At 42.2% G+C, this 20,690-nt stretch overlaps 1 protein-coding gene across 1 annotated transcript in view; it reads left to right on the top strand.

Annotated features, from left to right (window-relative positions):
* Window positions 1-20,690, top strand: part of ESRP1 (epithelial splicing regulatory protein 1) — a 63,200-nt gene that overhangs the window by 25,562 nt on the left and 16,948 nt on the right. Inside the window, exons 10-13 of the mRNA XM_062189500.1 lie at window positions 3,274-3,575; window positions 7,096-7,314; window positions 10,412-10,598; window positions 13,700-13,868. Coding sequence (XP_062045484.1) covers window positions 3,274-3,575; window positions 7,096-7,314; window positions 10,412-10,598; window positions 13,700-13,868 — 877 coding nt within the window. The remainder of the gene's footprint in view (window positions 1-3,273; window positions 3,576-7,095; window positions 7,315-10,411; window positions 10,599-13,699; window positions 13,869-20,690) is intronic.

Raw genomic sequence — 20,690 nt, 5'->3', positions numbered from 1 at the left:
AGTTGCGTCCCTGCCACCCATGTGGAAAACCCAAATGCGTTTCTGAGATCCTGTCTTTGGCCTGGCCCAGCCTGAGCATTGTGGTCATGTGGGGACTGATCCAGTAGATGGAAGACTTTGTGTTTGTCTTTGTGTTGTTCTGCCTTTCAAATAAATCAATAAACTTTATTAAAGAAATTGTACTATACAGGGGCAGCAGGTGTTTGTCCTAGTAGTTACAACATGTGCGTCCCTCCTCAGCTCGTTTCCAGTTCTAGTCTGCTGATGATGGACCCTAGGAGGCAGCCATGATGGCTCCGGTAGTTGGTTTCCTGCCACACAGGTGGAAGACTTGGTCTGAGTTCCTGGCCTTTGCAGGCATTGTGAGTTGGAGAGTGTTCCAGTGGATGAGAGCTCTCTTTTTTTCTCTGCCTCTCAAATAACTTTTTTTTTTAAAAAAAGATTTATTTTATTTATTTGAAATACAGAGTTAGAGGGAGGAACGGAGAAATCTTCCATCTGCTGATTCCCTCCCCAAATGGCTGCAATTGCCAGGACTGGTCCTAAGACCAAAGCCAGGAGCTTCTTCCATGTCTCCCATATGAGTGCAGGTGCCCAAGGACTTCAGCCATACTCCTCCTTCTTGATCCAATTCTTAAGTGATTTGCCACTTCAAAACCTAAAAGTAACAAATGCATAAAACATTAACTGGATAAATCGGAAAAGTAGGATATCTGGATTCTATTCCTACCTCCAACTTCATACTCAAGATTTCTGCTAATGTTACCCATGGGAGGCAGTGGTTATGGCTTAAATTTGACTTACTACCGTCCCTGTGGGAGACCCTGATTGAGTTTTCTGTTTCTGGCTGTGGTCTCCAATCAGCCCCAATTATTGTAGGCAAATGGGACAGTGAACCATTGGTTAGGAGCTCTCCTGTACTCTCACTTGCTCTCTCATCTCTGCCTCTCAAAGAAATAAAGCCTCTTTAAAAAAAAAAAAAAAAATGATTAAATCGAAGAATTCTAGATCTTTTAAAAAGAAAATTACACCTATTGCCAAATTATATTAAGGTGACTTTTACTTAAATATGGAGAACTTTGCATCCCCACATTAGGTAGCCCTGGTTAAATTTTTGCAGTAATGGAGTCCTGTTGGCACAATTTGATATATTTCTGTTCTGCCACTTATTTCTTTAGATTGGTGTGGGGAACCTTGGGAAACATTTTTCTGCCAAGGAGCACTAGGATATTTCTAACATTCACAGGCCATAAAAAATTATCAGCTTAAAAATTAGCATTCTATAAATGTGTTGAATTTTGAGTCCTGCCTGTCGTTGCCTTGGAAGGCTAAACCAAAGGATTTCCAGGGTTTTATGTAGCCTTCAGGCTAGACATTCTCCACTTCAGCCTTTAAAACTTAGGACTTTGAGTTTAGAAGAGTTTCCAAAGCTCAAAAGCAATGTCTGATGTTAGCTGAAGATAAAAGTATTTGGAGTTGTTGTGCTCTTACCTGGGTCCATGTTCAGTGCACTGCAAACTGGGATGGCAGAGTGAACTCATCTTCACATTGTTGCCTAGGATTTCATTGTATGTTGGTGGCATGCTAGGAACTTGATATTAAGGGAAAATGTTCATAGTGCATGAGTTTGAAGGATGTGCTTTTGAGTATTTGCTACGTGACCACACTGTATGTAAAGCTTTATATCGGTGATGTTGATAAACACTGAGACTGTGTGCCAAATATTTTCCTTATCCTAATCTCTCTGCTTCAGTGATGGGAACATTTGGCCTGCAGGTCTTTTAAGCCCTTTGAAATCATTTGGTCTGGCCCTGCTAAGGCAACTATAGATGGGACTCAGAATCAGTAAATCTATGGCAGGCTCATTTTTAAGTTGGTAATTTTGTATAGCCTACCAATGTTATAAATGTCCAAATAGTGGCTGGCGCTGTGGTGTAGCAGATAAAGCCACTGCCTACAGTTCCAGCATCTCATATGGGTGATGGTTCTAGTCCTGGCTGCTCCACTTCTGATCCAGCTCTCTGCTTTGGCCTGGGAAAGCAGTAGAAGATGGCCCAAGTCCTTGGGCCCCTGTACCCACATGGGATACCTGGAAGATGCTCCAGGCTCCTGGCTTCAGATTGGCCCAGCTCCAGCCATCATAGCCATCTAGGATGTGAACCTCTCTCTCTCTCTGCCTCTCAAATAATAAATTAATTTTTTTAAAATAAAATAAATGTCCAAATGATCCTTGGAAGAAAAAAAGTTCCCCTCCCATGCTGCTTGAATATATTTAAATATGTTTGAGCTTTTCTTAAAAGTAATCAGAATGGGACCAGCATTATGACGTCAGTGGTCAAGCCGCTACTTGCAACACCAGCATCCCATATGGACTCCCATTTTGGGAGTGAACCAGTGGATGGAAGAGCTGTCTCTTCCTCATGTCTGTAACTCTTTCAAATAAATAAAAGAAATATTAAAAAAAAAAAACACCATAATGAGGGTATAACAACAAAAAGGCATAGAAACGTAGTGATATATATATGTTAAGCTACTTAATTCTCACAACATGTGATGTAGACAATTTTGCAGGTAAGAAAACTAAAGTATGGAGGTTAAGCTTGACTAAGGTCAGACCTCAGCAAACACCAAAACCAAGATTGGACCCAGGCATTCTTGTTCCTGGACCTGGATGACTTAACCACCTCTCCATGAGAAAGTTAGATGGTTGGGCCGGCTCACTTGGTTAATCCTCTGCTTGAGGCGCTGGCATCCCATATGGGTACCAGGTTCTAGTCCTGGTTGCTCCTCTTCCAATCCAGCTCTCTGTGACCCAGGAAGGCAGTGGAGGATGGCCCAAGTGCTTGGGCCCCTGCACCCATGTGGGAGACCAGGAAAAGCACTTAGCTCCTGGCTTCTGTTCGGCACAGCGTGCCCGGCGTAGCAACCATTTGGGAGTGAACCAACAGAAGGAACTTTCTGCCTGTCTCTCTCTTTCACTTTCTAATTCTGCCTGTCTTTAAAAAAAAAAAAAAAGATAGATGGTTGTTCCATGATTTGATTATCTGAGCAGCTTCCTCAATTAAGAGGGGGTGTTTTATGAAAATGATAGGGAAAGAGTTTGATGTTCAGGGAAAAGAGATTCCTAATTCCTAGGCTCTTAATCATTATGAATTCAGTATGAGTGTGGGTCTGAATTATATATTCAAGATAATGCCAGGAATTTTAGAGTTTGAATGAATAAAGATGATGTCTTAACTCTTTGTTCCCCATGCTTCCTTATGTTTTCCCTAGGTACATCCAATGAGGTAGCACAGTTTCTCTCCAAGGAAAATCAAGTCATTGTACGCATGCGAGGGCTGCCTTTCACAGCCACTGCTGAAGAAGTGGTGGCCTTCTTTGGACAGCATTGCCCTATCACAGGGGGGAAGGAAGGCATTCTGTTTGTCACCTACCCAGATGGTAGGCCTACAGGGGATGCTTTTGTCCTCTTTGCTTGTGAAGAATATGCACAGAACGCATTGAGGAAGCATAAGGACTTGTTGGGTAAAAGATACATTGAACTCTTCAGGAGCACTGCAGCGGAAGTTCAGCAGGTGGGTTTTGAAGATGATGTGGCAACAGTATATTTCTTTTCTCCTTTGAAAACAGCCTTATGCTAGTCGTTATGTTAAAATACAATTTGAAGAGTATAGAGAGTCCAAGGACATGAAAATTGTCTGACTCCATCAAAAGAAGCCATACTGTGTCTTGATATAACTAGAGCAGTGCTGTAGAGACATTTATGCATTCTGTTTCAAAACTACTACATGTCTTGAAAGCTTAACCATGTCTAAAATGTATATCATGAAAGTAAATACTTCTTAAAGTTTCTCTATTGTACATTTGAATGCAGACTTTATTTAGAAATTCCTTTATTGTATACTTGGGTTGCTTTTTTCCTGACCATAAGAAATTTCCACATACACATAAGTTTCCTAAGAATTCTCATAATTAGTCAAGTTTTCAGGTTTTTAACATCTTGCCAATTGTATTTTCTTAAAAGGCTTCATCACTTTCTTGCCTACTGGTTACTTTCTATCCTAGCTTTAGCATTCAGAGTTGTTGGATTTGTTTTTAAAGATTGGCATGACAGTGTAGGTGACACACACACATACACAGGGAGTGAGAGCGATATCTTCTACCAACTGGTGTACTTCCCCAGATGCCCACAGCAGCAAGGGTTGGATCAAGCCAAAGCCATGAACGAGGAACTCTGGGTCTCCCACATGGATGACAAGAACCAAGGTACCTCAGCCATCATCTGCTGCCTCCCGGGTAGGGTAGCAGTATGCTGGATTGGAAGCAAGGGAGTACTTGATCCCAGGCACTTTGATATAGGATGTGAGCTTCCCAAGTGTTAGCTTAACCCACTGTCCCACAATGCTTCACCTGACATTGTTGGTTTTGAAAGGTAGAGTTACAGAAGGAAAGATATTCCATCTACTGGTTCACTGCCCAAATGGCTACAATGGCCATGGCTGGGCCAGGCATCAGCCAGGAACCTGGGACTCCAACCAGGTCTCCCACCTGGGTGGCAGGGGCCCAAGTACTGGACCATCTTCTGCTGCGTTTCTGGGTACAATAGCAGGGGGCTGGATTGGAACTGCAGTAACTAGTACCTGAGCCAGAACCCATATGGGATGCCAGCGTTGTAGCCATTTGGCTGCTTAACCTGCTGTGCCACAATGCTGGCTGCACAGAGTTATTTTTAAGGCACAACATGGGGCAGTCACTTCTCCAAAATGTACTAAGATCCAGGCCATGAAGCCATTTGTAGGATCTCATGCCTTTTGACTCTTCATGGCTTATCATCTGCACACGTCTTCAGAGGTCAGTTTGTATTTCCTTTGTGATGACGTCATATATGCTGCTTTACACAGCTCTTCAAACTTATTCTGCTTGTTTCCCACAGTGAAAGAATCCTTTTAATGATTCTTTTGGTCTCTTTTGCAAGCATTTAGGATACTTAACTCTATTATTATTTCTGTGAGTTCATCAAATTATTTTGTCTAGCTTATGCAACCTACTGTATATTATAATCTTAAAATAATGGCTCAAGAATGCTCTTACCTACTAGGATCTCATACAGTGGCTTTGGATATGGGTAAGCTGCTTCTCCATTTCTCCATCCCAGTTGACTTGCCTACCAAGTGTCAATGTGGCTTTGCCACTATCTTCTCTTCATCACTAATAATCATTTCATTCAATAAATACTTGCTTAACTATTGTTTGGCAGGTGTTGTGTTTGGCCATTTCCTGTCCTGAATTTGTCAATTACTACATTGGTTTTTCTGTTCTTGTTCATCACCTTATGCTTTTGTTGCATCTAGATTGCATAGTTTGGTACTTTTTTGTCAAGTTTTTGTGTCTCTGTTATAGCATTTCTTTGGTTGTGCTTTGTTCTTTGTTTTTAATCACCTCTTATTCTGACAGCAACTACACAGGGAATGAGTGAGGAAATTAGTCCACATTTTTGAGAAAGACTCACTGATTATTTTCTTTTCAGTTTATTTAATGTTAAAGGCTGTGGTGGTTAAGTCGCTCAAAATCTGTGGATACCATAAACCAGGACCTAGCTCTTAGTATTGTGAAGTAGCTGACATGCTCTAAGACAAAGATGGATGAAAACCCTGCAGGAAGGGTTTTGCCCAGGACAATTTTTCTCGAAAATGCACCTGACCAACCATAATCCAATCTCAAGATGGTTGAATTCCATGAATCTAAAATAACGCTCAACATCTTGTCTTTGCACCGTCTCAGATTCACATGGAAACTAAATTAATATGGATCTTTCTGGTCACCAAATTTTTTTTTCTGTTTTAAATTATCCAGCCATTATGTCATGTACTATTTTATATATATATATGCACATATATATATAATATTTTAGGTTTATTTATTTGAAAGGCTATGTTACAGTGACTGAGGGGGAAAGGTTGATCTTCTATCCACTGATTGACTCCCCAAATGGCTGCAATGGCCAGGCTGGGCCAGGATGGAGCCTGGAACCAGGAGCTTCCTCTGTATTTCCCATGTGAATACAGAGGCCCAAGCACTTGAACCATCCTCCTTTGCTTTCCCTGGCACATCAGCAAGGAGCTGGATCAGAAGTGGAGCAGCCAGGATTTGTACCAGTGTCCATATGAGATGCCAGCATCACAGGTGGCAGCTTTACACACCATGCCGCAATGCCGCCCCCAGAATTTTAGTATCTAAAGTCATTATTGGGGGACTGGCGCTGTGGCTTAGCAGGTAAAGCCGCCACCTGCAGTGCCAGCATCCATATGAGTGCTGGTTCACTTCTGATCCAGCTCTCTGCTACGGCCTGGGAAAGCAGTAGAAGATAGCCCAAGTGCTTGGGCCCCTGCACCCACGTGGGAAGACCTGGAGGAAGCTCCTGCCTCCTGTCTTCAGATCAGCCCATTTCCAGCCATTGCGGCCAACTGGGGAGCGAACCAGTGGATAGAAGACTCCCCCACACACCCCCCGCCTCTCTTCTCTCTGTTGTAACTCTTGACTTTCAAGTAAAAAATAAATCTTTAAAAAAATAAAAGTAAAGTCAATGTTAGGCCTGTGTTTTCTGTATAGAGTCTTTCTCTTTATTTCTTGGGTTTAGAAGTGGACTATGAAGATAATATTAATGGGACTATTGTGTAATCAGTGAAATGAAATCTAATAAATTGCAACTGCAGGCCACATTTAGCAACATGTCCAGATTTTTATAAAAGTGGCAAACTTTAAGATACTTACCCTAAGGGAAATAGTGATAGGTTTGTCCAGGTAGACACATCCTCAATCTGAGGGCATTGCATTGTGTGTGGTGTATGTCTCGTTGTGTATTTGAAGAAAGAGTGGGTATCATGCTTTGCAAGTTAAAATGCGTGAATGGCTTCCTTCCTTAGTGCTTCTCAAACTTGAATGTACTTATGAATCACCTGGAAGTAAACAGTCTTGTATTTACAAGGTTGGAGTGGAGAGTTTGCATTTCTAGCAGGCTTCTCACTGCTTCCCGTGTAGGTCTGCAGGCTGGCAGTAGAAAGGCTCTAACTCGCTTCTGCTTTGTTTTGAGAACAGGTGCTGAATCGATTCTCCTCGGCCCCTCTCATTCCACTTCCAACCCCTCCCATTATTCCAGTACTACCTCAACAGTTTGTGCCTCCTACAAATGTTAGAGACTGTGTACGCCTTCGAGGTCTTCCCTACGCCGCCACGATAGAGGATATCCTGGACTTCCTGGGGGAGTTCTCTACAGATATTCGTACACACGGGGTTCACATGGTATTGAATCACCAGGTAAGAAAGGTGCTGCCTAGAAAATTTAACTGGCCTCTGCTTTCTGATTTTCAAAGACTCTTCTAATAAAAAGATTGCAGGGTACGGTGCTGTGGCGTAGTAGGCTAAGCCTCCACCTGCATCACCAGCATCCATCCCATATGGGTGCTGATTCATGTCCTGAATGCTCCTCTTGTGACACGGCTCTCTGCTTATGGCCTAGGGAAGCAGCAGAAGATGGCCCAAGTGCTTGGGCCCCTGCACCCACATGGAGACCCAGAAGAAGCTCCTGGCTTTGGCCCAGCCCTGGACCTTGTGGCCATTTGGGATTGAACCAGCAAATGGGAGACCTCTCCCTCTCTGTTTTTTCCCTGTCTGTAACTCTGCCTCTCAAATACATTAAAAAAAATCATAAAAAAGTGCAAATATTCCTCAGGTTTATGCTAAGTATTTAAGGAAAAAGATGACAAATGAAAGTGGGCTTTAGGGTGACTCTGGAAAGAATGCTACCAGTAGTGTGATAATTCAAATTCAGGTCTGATTCCTTCATCAAACTTAACCTTTGTATTATCAGTAGGAGCCATATATAAAATCAACGTAAATGGCTTTTTCCTATTACACCTAAAAATAAACTCCTGTTCTATTAGAATAACCATGGATGACACATAGATACGCATGCCTGTAGTTCAGAGCATTTTGCCTCTGAACTATTCAGTAATGGCTTGATGTAATTCATTTGTATGTAAGGCATCGTATTAGATTCAGGAGAATGCACACTCAGTATTTGTAGCCACACCAGCTAGAAGGATGTGGGTCATAATTGGCATTTGAGTGTGTTAATGAATTAGAAACCTCCATCAAAATCTAACTGAATTCTTTGAGTATGGAAGTGTGAAGTATTATCCAGATTGGTGTTACTTGATTTGCAGTTTAACATAATTAATCATATTAGTTGGACAATTTATAAGTATTTTATGCTGTTGTAAGTCGGAAGAAATTTGAAAATTTATAAGCTAAGTAAGTAGTTGTAATTAAAACTTTAGAACATTTTATTAAAAGCAAAGTTTTATTTTTAATAATGCTTTCTGAGCACTATGGGTTGAATATGGACTTTTATTAAAAATACTATATTTTAAGATTTATTTATGTGTTTATTTGAAAGGCAGAGTTACAGAAAGAGGGGGAGAGTTCAATCTTCAGTCTGCTGGTTCACTCCCCAAATGGACACAACTGCCAGCGCACGGGACTGCTGCTTTCCAAGGCACAATAGTAGGGAGCTAGATTGGAAATGGAGCCGAGGAAATCGAACCAGTATCCTTATGGAATGCTTGAGGTGTAGGTGGCAGATTAACCTTCTATACCACAATGTTGGCCCCTACCGTAATTTTTGTGATACTGCTGATTTCCTACCTTTTCCCTTGGAGATTTGGTCATTTTCCTAATTGTTATTTTATATCACTGGGAAGCACATGCCTCTGGATACACAGAATCAGCAAACATCTAAAGCCCTTGCTTAGTTTCTTTTTCTTTTTTTAAAAGATATTTATTTATTTGAAAAGCAGAAAGAGAGAGAGAGAGAGAGAGAGAGAGCTTCCATCCACTGATGCACTCCCCAAATGGCTACAGCCGCCAGATATGGGATAGGCCAAACCCAGGAGCCTGAAACTCTATGTAGGTCTCCCTGGTGGGAGTCAGGGGCCTCAGTGATTAAGCCATCATCTGCTGTCTTCTCAAGAGCATTAATAGGAATCTGCATTGGAAGTGGGGGAGCCAAGACTCAAACTAGCGCTGCAGCTTGGGGATGCCAGTGTCACAAGTGGTGGCTTCACGTGCTGCGCCCGATGCTGGCCCCCCTGGCTTAGCTTTCTTCACCAACACCTGCCCATTCTAACTCCTAAGTCAGTATTAAGCTATCCAACTTTGGACGTGATAGTCCGCTCTCAGCATACTTCTACGGTAGGAGTCCTTATCAGTAAAATTCCTCACAGTTTAGCATCACCAGGATATAACTTGATTTCTTTTTTGAGTCACCATTTCTAACAACCTAGGGCCATTACTCTTTGACCAATAACAGTAGTCAGACTTGCCTCTTATTAACCCATGTGACTTACTGTGATTGCACTTGGGAAAAATGTTCTTTGTTGATGGACAACTCTTAGCTGTCTTAAAGATGTTAAATTTCCATCTTGGAGTGGGGTTTGTGCTCATTTCCCTGGTGTGGTAACTCTTATGGTAACTTGCATGGTAATGATTTGGACCAAGTAGTTCCTAAGCAACTTTCTGAGAGGACCATAAAAATAAGAAACCACTTGCATAAACTGATTGTATTTTTTCCTCCGCTATGAAATGTTAACACTAAGTAAAACCAAGGTGTTCTAGGTCTGTGGAGCAGAAAGCTACAGGCTTGGTTTTAAATACAAGCTTCTAGTAAGCCATCATGAATGGAAAATGACTATGAATGGTTGGACAAAGTTGAAGGTGGTGGTGCGAAGGAGGAGGTAAGATAAGGGCTCCCAGGCGAGGCTAATGATCCACTTCTCACCAGCCATCAGTTTGCCTTGCCAGTCTCAGTTCGTACCCTCAAGCCCATTTAAACATAGGCTGCAGGGACAAGGGAAGTGTGAAAGGGATGTGGCAAGTCAGAGATGACCTACAACTGAGATCCACAAGAATACTGGTTTGTTCAGTTGGCTGGAGAAAGATATGGAAAGCCCTGATAGTGGCCCTGTTACTGGCTTTTCTCAGTCCAGTGAGATTTAATCAGATTTTTCAGAAGAGGAGGGAAAAATCCAACATACGATCTTATACTCAAACCACAGTCACAAGGAGACCCTTTCAAAACTCTATAAATCTGATAGTAATTAACAGAAACCAAAAAAGGGATCGCTTTCAGCTATGAGCTCTCAAAACTGCTTCTTCAAGGTTTTGTGGGCCATTCTGGTGATTAGGTGATGAAATGCAAATCAGATTTCAGTAGATCAAACTTGTCACCCGGATTTTGCAGCTACAATGTCGGTAGTGTGGGTGATTGCCACTCGCATGTTTTGTAAGCAAGCATTTATTTCCTTGTTGAAGGAGACAGTCTCCTTTTGTTTCTATTCTTCCCCCACACACTCAGGGCCGCCCGTCAGGAGATGCCTTTATCCAGATGAAGTCTGCGGACAGAGCATTTATGGCTGCACAGAAGTGTCATAAAAAAACCATGAAGGACAGATATGTTGAAGTCTTTCAGTGTTCAGCTGAGGAGATGAACTTTGTGTTAATGGGGGGCACTTTAAATCGAAATGGCTTATCCCCACCGCCATGTAAGTTACCATGTAAGTTTTTCTTGGGTCTTGGCGCTATTCTACGCTGTATGCTGGTAGGTGCTTAAGCTGCTTTCATACTTTTCTGTGGCCCTGGTTCTTTCTGAGGCAGGTGAGGTGGTCATGTCAGGCTTTCCCATCTACAATCAGTAGTATCTGGTAATCATTGAAGACCTTGGTTGTGGACACCCATACTTAGAGATGCTATAAAACCTCCTTTCAAATTATATTCCTGCTTTTCCAGTGATAAGCGCTTGACTTCTGAAGCTTAGTGTGCTCCAGATAAGCACTGACTCTGGGAGGCAACCTGGCTATGTAAATATTTCAATGCGCATATAAAGGTAAAATACCCTATGGTAGGATCCCCCCCCCTTTTTTTTTTAACATATTAAGCTTTTAAAAGGGTGTTTTTGATGCCCATTTTGCATTTACCTTTTTGACCATCAAGTATTTTTTGGAAACGATGATCTGAAGAGTTTTCCTATTGCTCCCCCCAGGATCCCTGGAATGAGCGAGTTGGTGAAAAGTATAAATGCGTATGTGAACAAGCCAAAGTTTCCGTTGGATCACAGGATCAGTGCTTAATTTCAAGCCATTCTCTTGCTCCTTGGCAACTGGGTACAAGCCATCTGGAATCCTATTTGAGAGGAATAAGCCCTGTAGTCTAGAGACCAATTCTAGTTAGTGACTAAGAACCATTTGGGGATCGAAGGTTAAATCCTGAATCTTTTTAAATGTGCTTTATACTTATAACTAAGACATACCTTGTTAAGCATGTTGGGTATGTTTAAAGAATACAGTACTTGAAATACGGTGAAAAGATAACTGAGAAAGTAAACTGGATTTATGTACATGATTCCAATAAAGTGGCAAGTTCCAGGCTTCACTCTCTAGGAAAGAGGAAACTGTACCTCTAAACCTGTTTGAGCATTATATGTAGAACATCTGGTGGGGCTTAATCCTTATTACCCCTTGGAATTCCTAAACGCTAATAATCCATGTACCTGCTGCTTGCTGTTGGTGAATATCTGATTGTTGGTCATTAATGAGTATCAACTGTTAAAAATTTATGATTGAGTTTAAGAAGGTATCTTAAAGCAGTCATAGTTGTATGTTTTCTGTCCATAAGCCATGATAATGTCACTAATCTCTATAATGTCCTTTAGAGATAATCTATTAAGCATTGTGAGATAAAGGAATTTCTCCATTCTTTGTAACCCAAATGCCTTTGCTTTGATACCCTTTTGTTTCAGTCTCTTCCTGGTGAAAAATGGACTTTATTTCTTTCCTTTCCCCCCTCACACGCCCTAAAATAGAAAAAATTTAAAACATATTTCACTTAAGAATATATTTTCCTATGTTTTGTTGCATTTAATACTTACCAAAAATGAGGTTAAAGTTTTTAACCCAAATCTGACCATTTGCCTTTATAGTGGAATAGTTTATATTTTTTTAAGAAACCTGAATTTCAGTTTATACATACTAATATTAGATCTGTCCTAATGTATTTTTTCTCCTGGCAACACAGTTTAAGTAATTGCCTAATGACACTCACAGGAATTGCATTTTTAATATCAAGGACTGAAGCAATTAAAATAATAATTTATTTTCTTTCCCCACAAAAGAGTTTCTGAATTTGGCAAGGAAAGGCTGCTTGAGTCTCATTAATGTTTGTTGCTTGACTTCATAGGGAATGAACACTGTAAGTCGAGCTTCATTTTTATAGCTGTATACACATCAAATTCTGTTAGGAAATAAGAATGGTTAACCTTTCATTTGAATAATTCCCAAATCTTAGCAGCCTGATCTCTTTGGTTATCAAAAATGTCTGTCATTGTGCCAAAGCAGAAGAGACAGATACCTAGTATGTGTGTGTCTTACAGGTTTGAGGTACTCTCCCAGACAGAATTGCTTGATAATTTTGAACGCAGAATGGGAACACAAACTGTAAAATTTTTTGTAAAATTTATGTGCCTTAATTTGTGCTGTTGGCCTTTTCTGTGAGCTCTTTAAGGCCAGGGATTATAATTTTGAGGTTTATAGGCACCTAACATGTAGCATGATTTCTGGTGAATGTGAAAGAAGCACCACAATTTGAATGTTGGCCTTCAGTCTACATATCCATATTCAGATGACTATCTTGTTCATCTTCGTGAAAATGTAGAAACTCCTAAGAACCAAAGTCAGTTTGAAGTCATCTTGGGGTTTTTCATGTGAAAAGTTATCCATTGGGCCCCTGTTCTTTGCAAAATAGGGTAGGTTTAGACGAACTTTAAGTCAGGAACCCAAATTACTCAGCTTTTCCTCTACTAGGTGCAGATAACATGGGAAGCTGTGTTCCTCCCGTAGGTTAAAGCTAGTGAGCGGGGAGTGGTCTTGAAGGAAGGGTGTTTCGGAGCCCAAGAGATGTTGAATTACCAGAAGGCAAAGAGTTTGAGCCCGTTTTCTATTTTATCTGAGCCAGCTTTTATCAGCAGACTCTCAGGAGGAATTGCACCTCCACGACTTCAGGGCTGTTTCCCGGATTGGAGTTTTCTGTTGACAGCTCTGTAGATACAGATTAGCTGCAGAGCCCATCTTCTGAGTTGCCTTTGGTGGGAATAGCAGAGACGATCTCCTTGTAGCTCCGTTCTCTCCGCACAATCTGCCCTGGCAGAGTGGTACTGATACAGAGAGTTTCATCATAACCATTCCTGGTGTTCTGAAAGGTAGCTAACAAGATGGAGTGTGACTCAGGAAAAAAACAATCCAGCATTTTAGGTTGAAACACCAAATGCTAGTCCTGTGTCTCCTTCCATTGAGGGTTGGTTGGTGGTAACAGGTTCTTAGTGTAAACAACAAAGATCACATATTGTGGGATTGTTGAAAAGATTGAGACTCCCCGATGCTTTTTTCTAAATTTTAGCCTGAGAATGGTTCTTTGGGTTGACAATGTGGCATTCATGTTTACTTCTGTGTGTTACCTACATAATCAAAAGGATGTTGCCTGGTCTCTTTGTTCTAAATGCACCCAGGGAACAGTGGCTTTATGGCTTTAGTGCTAGGACGTTCATGTCAGCTGTTACAAACGTGTCTCAAAGACTCTCTCTTTGCTTATTTAGGCCTGTCTCCTCCTTCCTACACATTTCCAGCCCCTGCAGCGGTGATTCCTACTGAAGCTGCCATTTATCAGCCCTCTGTGCTTTTGAATCCACGTGCGCTGCAGCCCTCCACGGCCTACTACCCAGCGGGCACTCAGCTCTTCATGAACTACACTGCGTACTATCCCAGGTGAGGCTCGAGGAAAGTGGAGATGCGGAACAGAAACAAAGGACTCCTTTGACAGCCAGTGCCTGAGCTCACAAAAGAGCATTGTCTGCCGCGAGGAAGGTTAGCACGGCAGGCTACAGCTTCCGGTCACATCTCTGAGCAGGAGGAAGGTTAGCACGGCAGGCTACAGCTTCCGGTCACATCTCTGAGCAGGAGGAAGGTTAGCACGGCAGGCTACAGCTTCCGGTCACATCTCTGAGCAGGAGGAAGGTTAGCACGGCAGGCTACAGCTTCCGGTCATATCTCTGAGCAGGAGGGTGGCTTCAAGAAGAACCGAGAGACATTGACTTTTAGCCACATATTGATAGCATGGTATTTTAGGTTACCTGGGTATACAGCTTGACTTTTTCATTCCTCCTATCATGGGGCCATGAGTAGCATTGTAATCCCTGTAATAGGGTGAATATCACACAGAAGAATCACAAAACAGGAAAATCTATAGCAGGAACACTTGCTTTTTTTCCCCAATTTTTAAAACATTTTTTAAGGATTGATTTATTTATTTGAAAGTTAGAGTTACACAGAGAGAGGAGAGACATAGATAGATAGAGGTATTCCATCCGATGGTTCACTCCCCAAATGGCCACAATGGCTGGAGCTGTGCCGATCGGAAGCCAGGAGCCAGGATCTTCTTCCAGGTCTCCCACACAGGTACAGGGGCCCAAGGACTTGGGCCATCTTCTGCTATCCCAGGCCATAGCAGAGAGCTGGATCAGAAGTGGAGCAGCCAGGATTCAAACCGGTGCCCATATGGAATGCTGGCACTGCAGGTGGTGGCTTTACCTGCTACACCACAGTGCCAACCCCAAACACTTATATTTTTAAATAGCATGTATTCATAGGCCAGCCCACAATAAACAAAAACTGTAGCATTAAGTTTTCTTTTCCCCAAACCTTTCCAATAAATAGATTCAGATTTGTTTGTAGACTATTGGTTTATTTTCTTAGTTTCAATATATTTTAAGTCTTGGATTCTTTTTAGTTGTGTTCAATTCCCTGGGTAGTAGCAAAGTATAATGGAGAGAATCTTGTCAGTCCAAGAGCTGAGAGGTCTGAGTTTCAGTTTCATCTCTGAAATGGGGCAACTCACTTAACATTTCTGGACCTTACAAAATGATGGAATTGGCCAAGATTTTGGAGTCTCTTTCAGGTCTATTGCTTGTGGTTTTAATTTGGCTATCTAATGAATGACTTCTTATTCTCAAATTATTTTTCAAAAAAAATCTGAAGAATCATTAGTAACCAGTTCACTCTATTAAAATAAAATTTTATTTGACCAAAGCAGTATTGATCAGAATTTTCAAAACAAAATGATTTATACCAGACAGTCTGTTTTCCTCCCAAACTATATAGTGTAAATGATTTGAGAACATCCGTGGGTATGTAAGCGTGACTTTTAAGTTGCCTGGAACTAGCCTGAGTCCTACACTTGCTGTGTTTCTCACTGTGTTTCCACCCCTCCAATAGATAGTTTTGCAGTAGTTGGCAAGAACTTCAAGGCCTTATAGTAGTTGTGAAGTTTGTGGGTGCTATCAATTAACATTCATTTGTTTTTATTTTTGTTTATTTGAAAAAGAGAGCAAGAAACAGAGATCTCCCATTTAATGGTTCATGCCCCAAATGCTCCCCGTAGCCAGGGCTGGCTAGACTGAAGCAAAGAGCCTGGAATTCATTGTGGGTCTCCCACATGGATGGCAGGAACTGAAGTCCTTGGGCCATCACCTACTGCCCCTCAGGGTGTGCATGAGGAGGAAGCTGAAATCAGAATCAGAGCTGGACGTGAATTCGGGGCACTCTGTTATGGGATGCTGTACCAGATGCCCATCCCTGCATTCGTTTATTTTGTTAGAGGAGTTTTGAAAACATTTATGCTACTGAAAATGTTCTTTATTCTGCTGGGGAAGAAGAATAGAGATAAAGCCACAATAGCTGTCAACTAGCCATCTTCTGTGTTGTTGAAAAGGTTCAGGAGCATGAGTAACCAAGGATTTGTGGTTGAGGATCGTGCCAGGCTCCTAGCCCAAGCCCAATCTGTCACCTTCTCTGGACTCTGTGACAATCTCTTGCTGCTGTTGAGCTCTAGTTATAAGGAAAGCCTTTGTCTGCCTTTCTTATGTCACCAGAATGTCAGGTGTGGAATGCATTGTGCCTCTGAATGAATGCCTAGTGTAGTTCTTGTGCCTACAATACCCTTACAGAGTATCCACTCCTACCTCTGTCTTGCTCTCTGGCACTGTTACAAGAAGAAATCTTAAAGGTTAGACAATGAGACTAGAATTGAAGCCCCAAAAGGTGAGGAAGAACTGACATTTATGGTTTAATAGCTCCTGTAATTTTTGTCTCCTGCCAAATCTACTTGTTTTTTGTTTTGTTTTTGGGATTTTTATTTTGCTTACATTTATTCATTTGTTTTCATCTACTTGAAAGGGAGAGCGATGGGGGCATGGAGAGATTGAATTTCCATCTGCTAGTTAGTTCTCTCCCCAAATGCCCTCAAGGGATCGGGCTGGGCCAGGCTGAAACCAGGAGCCAGCAACTCCATCCAGGTCTCCCATGTGGGTTGCAAAAGTCCAAGCCCTTGAACCATCATCTGCTTTCCCAGTGCATTAACAGGAAGCTGAATCTGAAGCTGAGCTGGAACTGGAACCAGACAGGTACCCCAAAATAGGATGTGCAATCCCCAAGGGGTATCTTAAGCCCCTTTGCCATAAGGCACCCTCCCTTTAACTTCTTAGTAGTTTTAAACTTTTAATGTGCTCATTAGTAAATGTAAGAATACAGAAGTACAGAGTGTAAAAGTAAAAACAACCATTTTTTGTGCTCCCAAGCCCAGAAGTAATCATTTTTATTGGTTTTTACATGTATGTGTGTCCTGCTAAATAAGGGAGCATAGTCAGTACTTGGCATGTCCTCAACATGTACTGTTCACCTGTTCTGTTTTTTAACTTGCCAGTACATCATTGACTTCTTTGTTTATTTGCATCATTTTTGTAACTTTGTTACAATGCTACAAGAGTAAAAATCCATCATAATGTAGCAGTTCCTTTGTGTTTAGACATCACAACTTAGAGTTTTTCTCCATTAAACAATTATTGATCTTTAATCACTTCTTATATTTTTGTAAGTTGATTTTACAGAAATGGAAATTTTAAAAAAGATTTTTTTCTTTGAAAGGCAGAGTGACAGGGAGAGACAGGTCTTGAATCTGCTGATTCACTCTCCAAATGCCCACAACAGCTGGGCCTGGGCCAGGTCAAAGCCAGGAGCCCGGAACTCCATTCAGATCTCCTACATGGGTGGCAGGCACCCTCATACTCAGGCTGAACTGGAACTGGAGCAGCCAGGACCTGCTCTGGAACTCAGAAATGGGAGGCAGACATCACAAGTGGTAGCTTAACATGCTGTGCCCCAATTCCTGCCCCAAAAATAGAAGTTTTAATTGCAGGTCATGAGCATTGTGTTCAGACTAATACTTCTAAATTAACCCCTCATGTGTTAAATTGTTTCAACTTTTTTTTTAATATTTATTGATTTATTTGAAAGGCAGAGTTTACAGAGATCTTCCATCTACTGGTTCACTTCTCAAATGTCTAACTGCTAGGGTTGGGCCAGGCTGAAGCCAGGAACATCATCTTGGTCTCCCACGTGGGTACAGGGTTCCAAGCAATTGGGCCATCTTCCACTGCTTTGCCAAGTGCCTTAGCAGGGAACTGGATCAGAAGTGGAGCAGCTGGGACTAGAACTGGTGCCCAGTCAGTCCCTCCAAGTATCTTTTGACTTAACGTTCTTTTAATTAGGAACATCTAAAATAGCATACTGTAAGTTAAAGAGCAATATTGATGATGGCAAGCATTTGGTGTAGTAGTTAAAATGCTGCTTGGGACCCCTATACACCATATCCATACACTATACAGTGCCGGGTTGGAGTTCCTCTTCTGCTCCTGATTCCATCTTCCTGCTAATGCAGATTCTGGGAGGCAGCAGGTGATAGCTGTTGCTGGTATTTGCAAAGGAAACCAGTGTCTCTTTTTTCTCTTCCTTTCAAATATTTTTTTAAGTATTTATTTATTTGAAAGTCAGAGTTACACAGAGAGAGGAGAAGCAGAGACAGAGAGAGGTCTTCCATCCAATGGTTCATTCCCCAATTGGCCATAACAGCCGGAGTTGTGCCGATTTGAAGCCAGGAGCCAGGAGCTTCTTCCTGGTCTCCCATACGCGTGCAGGGGCCCATGGACTTGGGCCATCTTCTACTGCTTTCCCAGGCCATACCAGAGAGTGGGGTCAGAAGTGGAGCAGCAGGGTCTCGAACCAGCGCCCATATGGCATGCTGGCGCTTCAGGCCAAGGCATTAACCCACTGCGCCACAGCGCCGGCCCCTCAAATAAATTTTTTAAAAAACTTAATTAAAGGGATATTTTTTAAAAGCTGTGCCAGTTTTTTAAAGATATTATTTATTTGAGAGGTAGAGTTATAAATAAAGAGGGGGAGAGACAGAAAAAAAGGTTCACTCCCTAAATGGCCGCAGTGGCTAGAACTAAGCCAATCCAGAGATAGGAGCTTCTTTCAGGTCTCTCATGTGAGTGCAGGAGCCCAATCACTTGGCCTGTCTTCCACTGCTTTTTCATGCCATAAGCGGAGAGCTGGATCTGAAGAGGAGCATCCAGGACACAAACTGGCACCCATATCAGATGCTGGCACTGCAGATGGAGGCTTAGCATACTACGCCACAGTGCTGGCCCCAGTTTTTGTTTATGTTTTTGTGGTTTTTTAAGACTTATTTTTTTATTTGAAAGGCAGAGGCGGGGGGGGGGGGAGTCTTTCATCCCCTGGTTCACTCCCCAAATGGCCACAACAGCTGGAACTGGGAGGATCCAAAGCTAGGAGCTTCTTCCCAGTCTCCCACATGGGTGCAGGGGCCCAAGCACTTGAGCCATCTTCCACTGCTTTCTTTGGCCACCAGCAAAGCTAGATCAGGAGTGGAGCAGTTAAGACTTGAACTGGTGCCCATAAGGGATGCTGGTGTCACAGGGGGAGGCTTAACCTACTCTGCCACAGTGCTAGCCCCGTGAAAAAATTGAGTTCACTCCATTTTTAAAAAAATGAAATATGTCAATTTGGCTTCAATGTGTTCATGTTAATAATATATTCTCTTTTTTAAAAAAAATTATTTGAAGGACAGATTTGGAGAGAAAGAGATCTTCCATGTGCTGGTTCACTCCCCAAATGGCCGCAACATCCAGAGATAGGCCAAATTCAGGAGCCAGGAGCTTCCTCCAGGTCTCCCACATGGGTGCAGGGACCCAAGCATTGGTCCATCCTCTGCTGCTTTCCCAGGCGCATTCGCAGAGAACTGGATCAGAAGTGGAGTGTGCTGGACCTGAACTTGCTCCCATATGCAAAGCTGATTCTGCAGGCAGTGGTTTTACCAAAATGTGCCATATCACTGGCCCCAGTATGTTCAATGTAAAAGTGTTAACTACTTTAAAACATTAAGATGCTAATGAATCTTAAAGATTTCTGAAAGCTTGCCCCTAAAAAAAAGAAGTGCTTATTTTAAATTGCCTTTAGTCAGGGTGAGCACTGTGGCACAGTGGGTTAACACCTTGGCCTGAAGCACCAGCATTCCATATGAGCGATGGTTCTCAACCCGGCTGCTCCACTTCTGGTCCAGCTCTCTGCTATGGCCTGGGAATGCAGTATAAGATGGCCCAAGTTCTTGGGCCCCTGCACCCACGTGGGAGACCCGGAAGAAGCTCCTGGCTTCTGGCTTCAGATCGGTGCAACTCCGGCTGCTGTGGCCAATTAGGGAGTGAACCATCGGATGGAAGACTTCTCTCTGTCTCTGCTTCTCCTCTCTCTGTGTAACTCTGACTTTCAAATAAATAAATCTTTTTTTTTTTTTTTTAAAGCCTTTAGTCATTTCAGCTTTCAGTTTAACTGAGAACAGTATGGTTGAGCACCTTCTCTGGAATATGTGCTGGAAATGTGATTAATAAAATGAGGGCTCTTGGTAGTTCAGGGCAGCTGACAGAATTTGTGCCTGGCAAAGTCAGTGACTTTGAAGACTCCTTCAGCTCGACAGCCTTTGTCTGTTTCCTCTCTAACTTGGTATTACTCTGAGAATATATAGTATCTTTCATCATAAAGATTTGGGTTACTTAAGGAACATTTAAGAAGAAAATGTGAACCAAAGGATTGCTTTTTCACCTGTTGTGAATGAGTTCTTAGTGTGTGTGGCTGTCATTGCAGCCTCTTGGCCGTCAGGTGAAAGCAGGCCTGTGTGCTCAGGTGCTTTTGTTTTCTCCGTTCCCTCACCGCCATCCGAAGGGAGTTTGTTAGCTCCTGACCCAAAGCTTAGCCCAGGATGCAAGATTATGAGGGACTAGTTGTTGGTGTCGCTCTATTACTCTAACCTCAATTAAAATGCGTCTTTTCTCCTGTTAACATCAAGTCCTACCTGTTACTGTGACTTGCATGCTCCTTTGCATCAGAGATGTAGCACATGTGAGAAATTACACTGGTTCTTCAAAGATGGGTTAGTGTACATGTCTGGTGTGCATTGTCTGGCCTCTTGTAGGACCCTGTGAGTAATGAGCTACATCATCCCCGTAGAGGGAAGTTTCCAGTACAAGGGAAGTTTGGCTTTTCCTCATTAATGATGCTTTATTGCAGGCTTATATGATAATGGGAAAGGGAAGGTTTTCTTTCTAGGGATAATCATTTTTTAAAAATCAGATTATTTTTTCTTAAGCAGCAGACATGTATACATAGTAATATGGACAG

Source organism: Lepus europaeus, chromosome 4, assembly GCF_033115175.1.
Source record: "Lepus europaeus isolate LE1 chromosome 4, mLepTim1.pri, whole genome shotgun sequence".
Taxonomy (NCBI): domain Eukaryota; kingdom Metazoa; phylum Chordata; class Mammalia; order Lagomorpha; family Leporidae; genus Lepus; species Lepus europaeus.
This window is presented reverse-complemented; position numbering and strand designations above follow the sequence as displayed.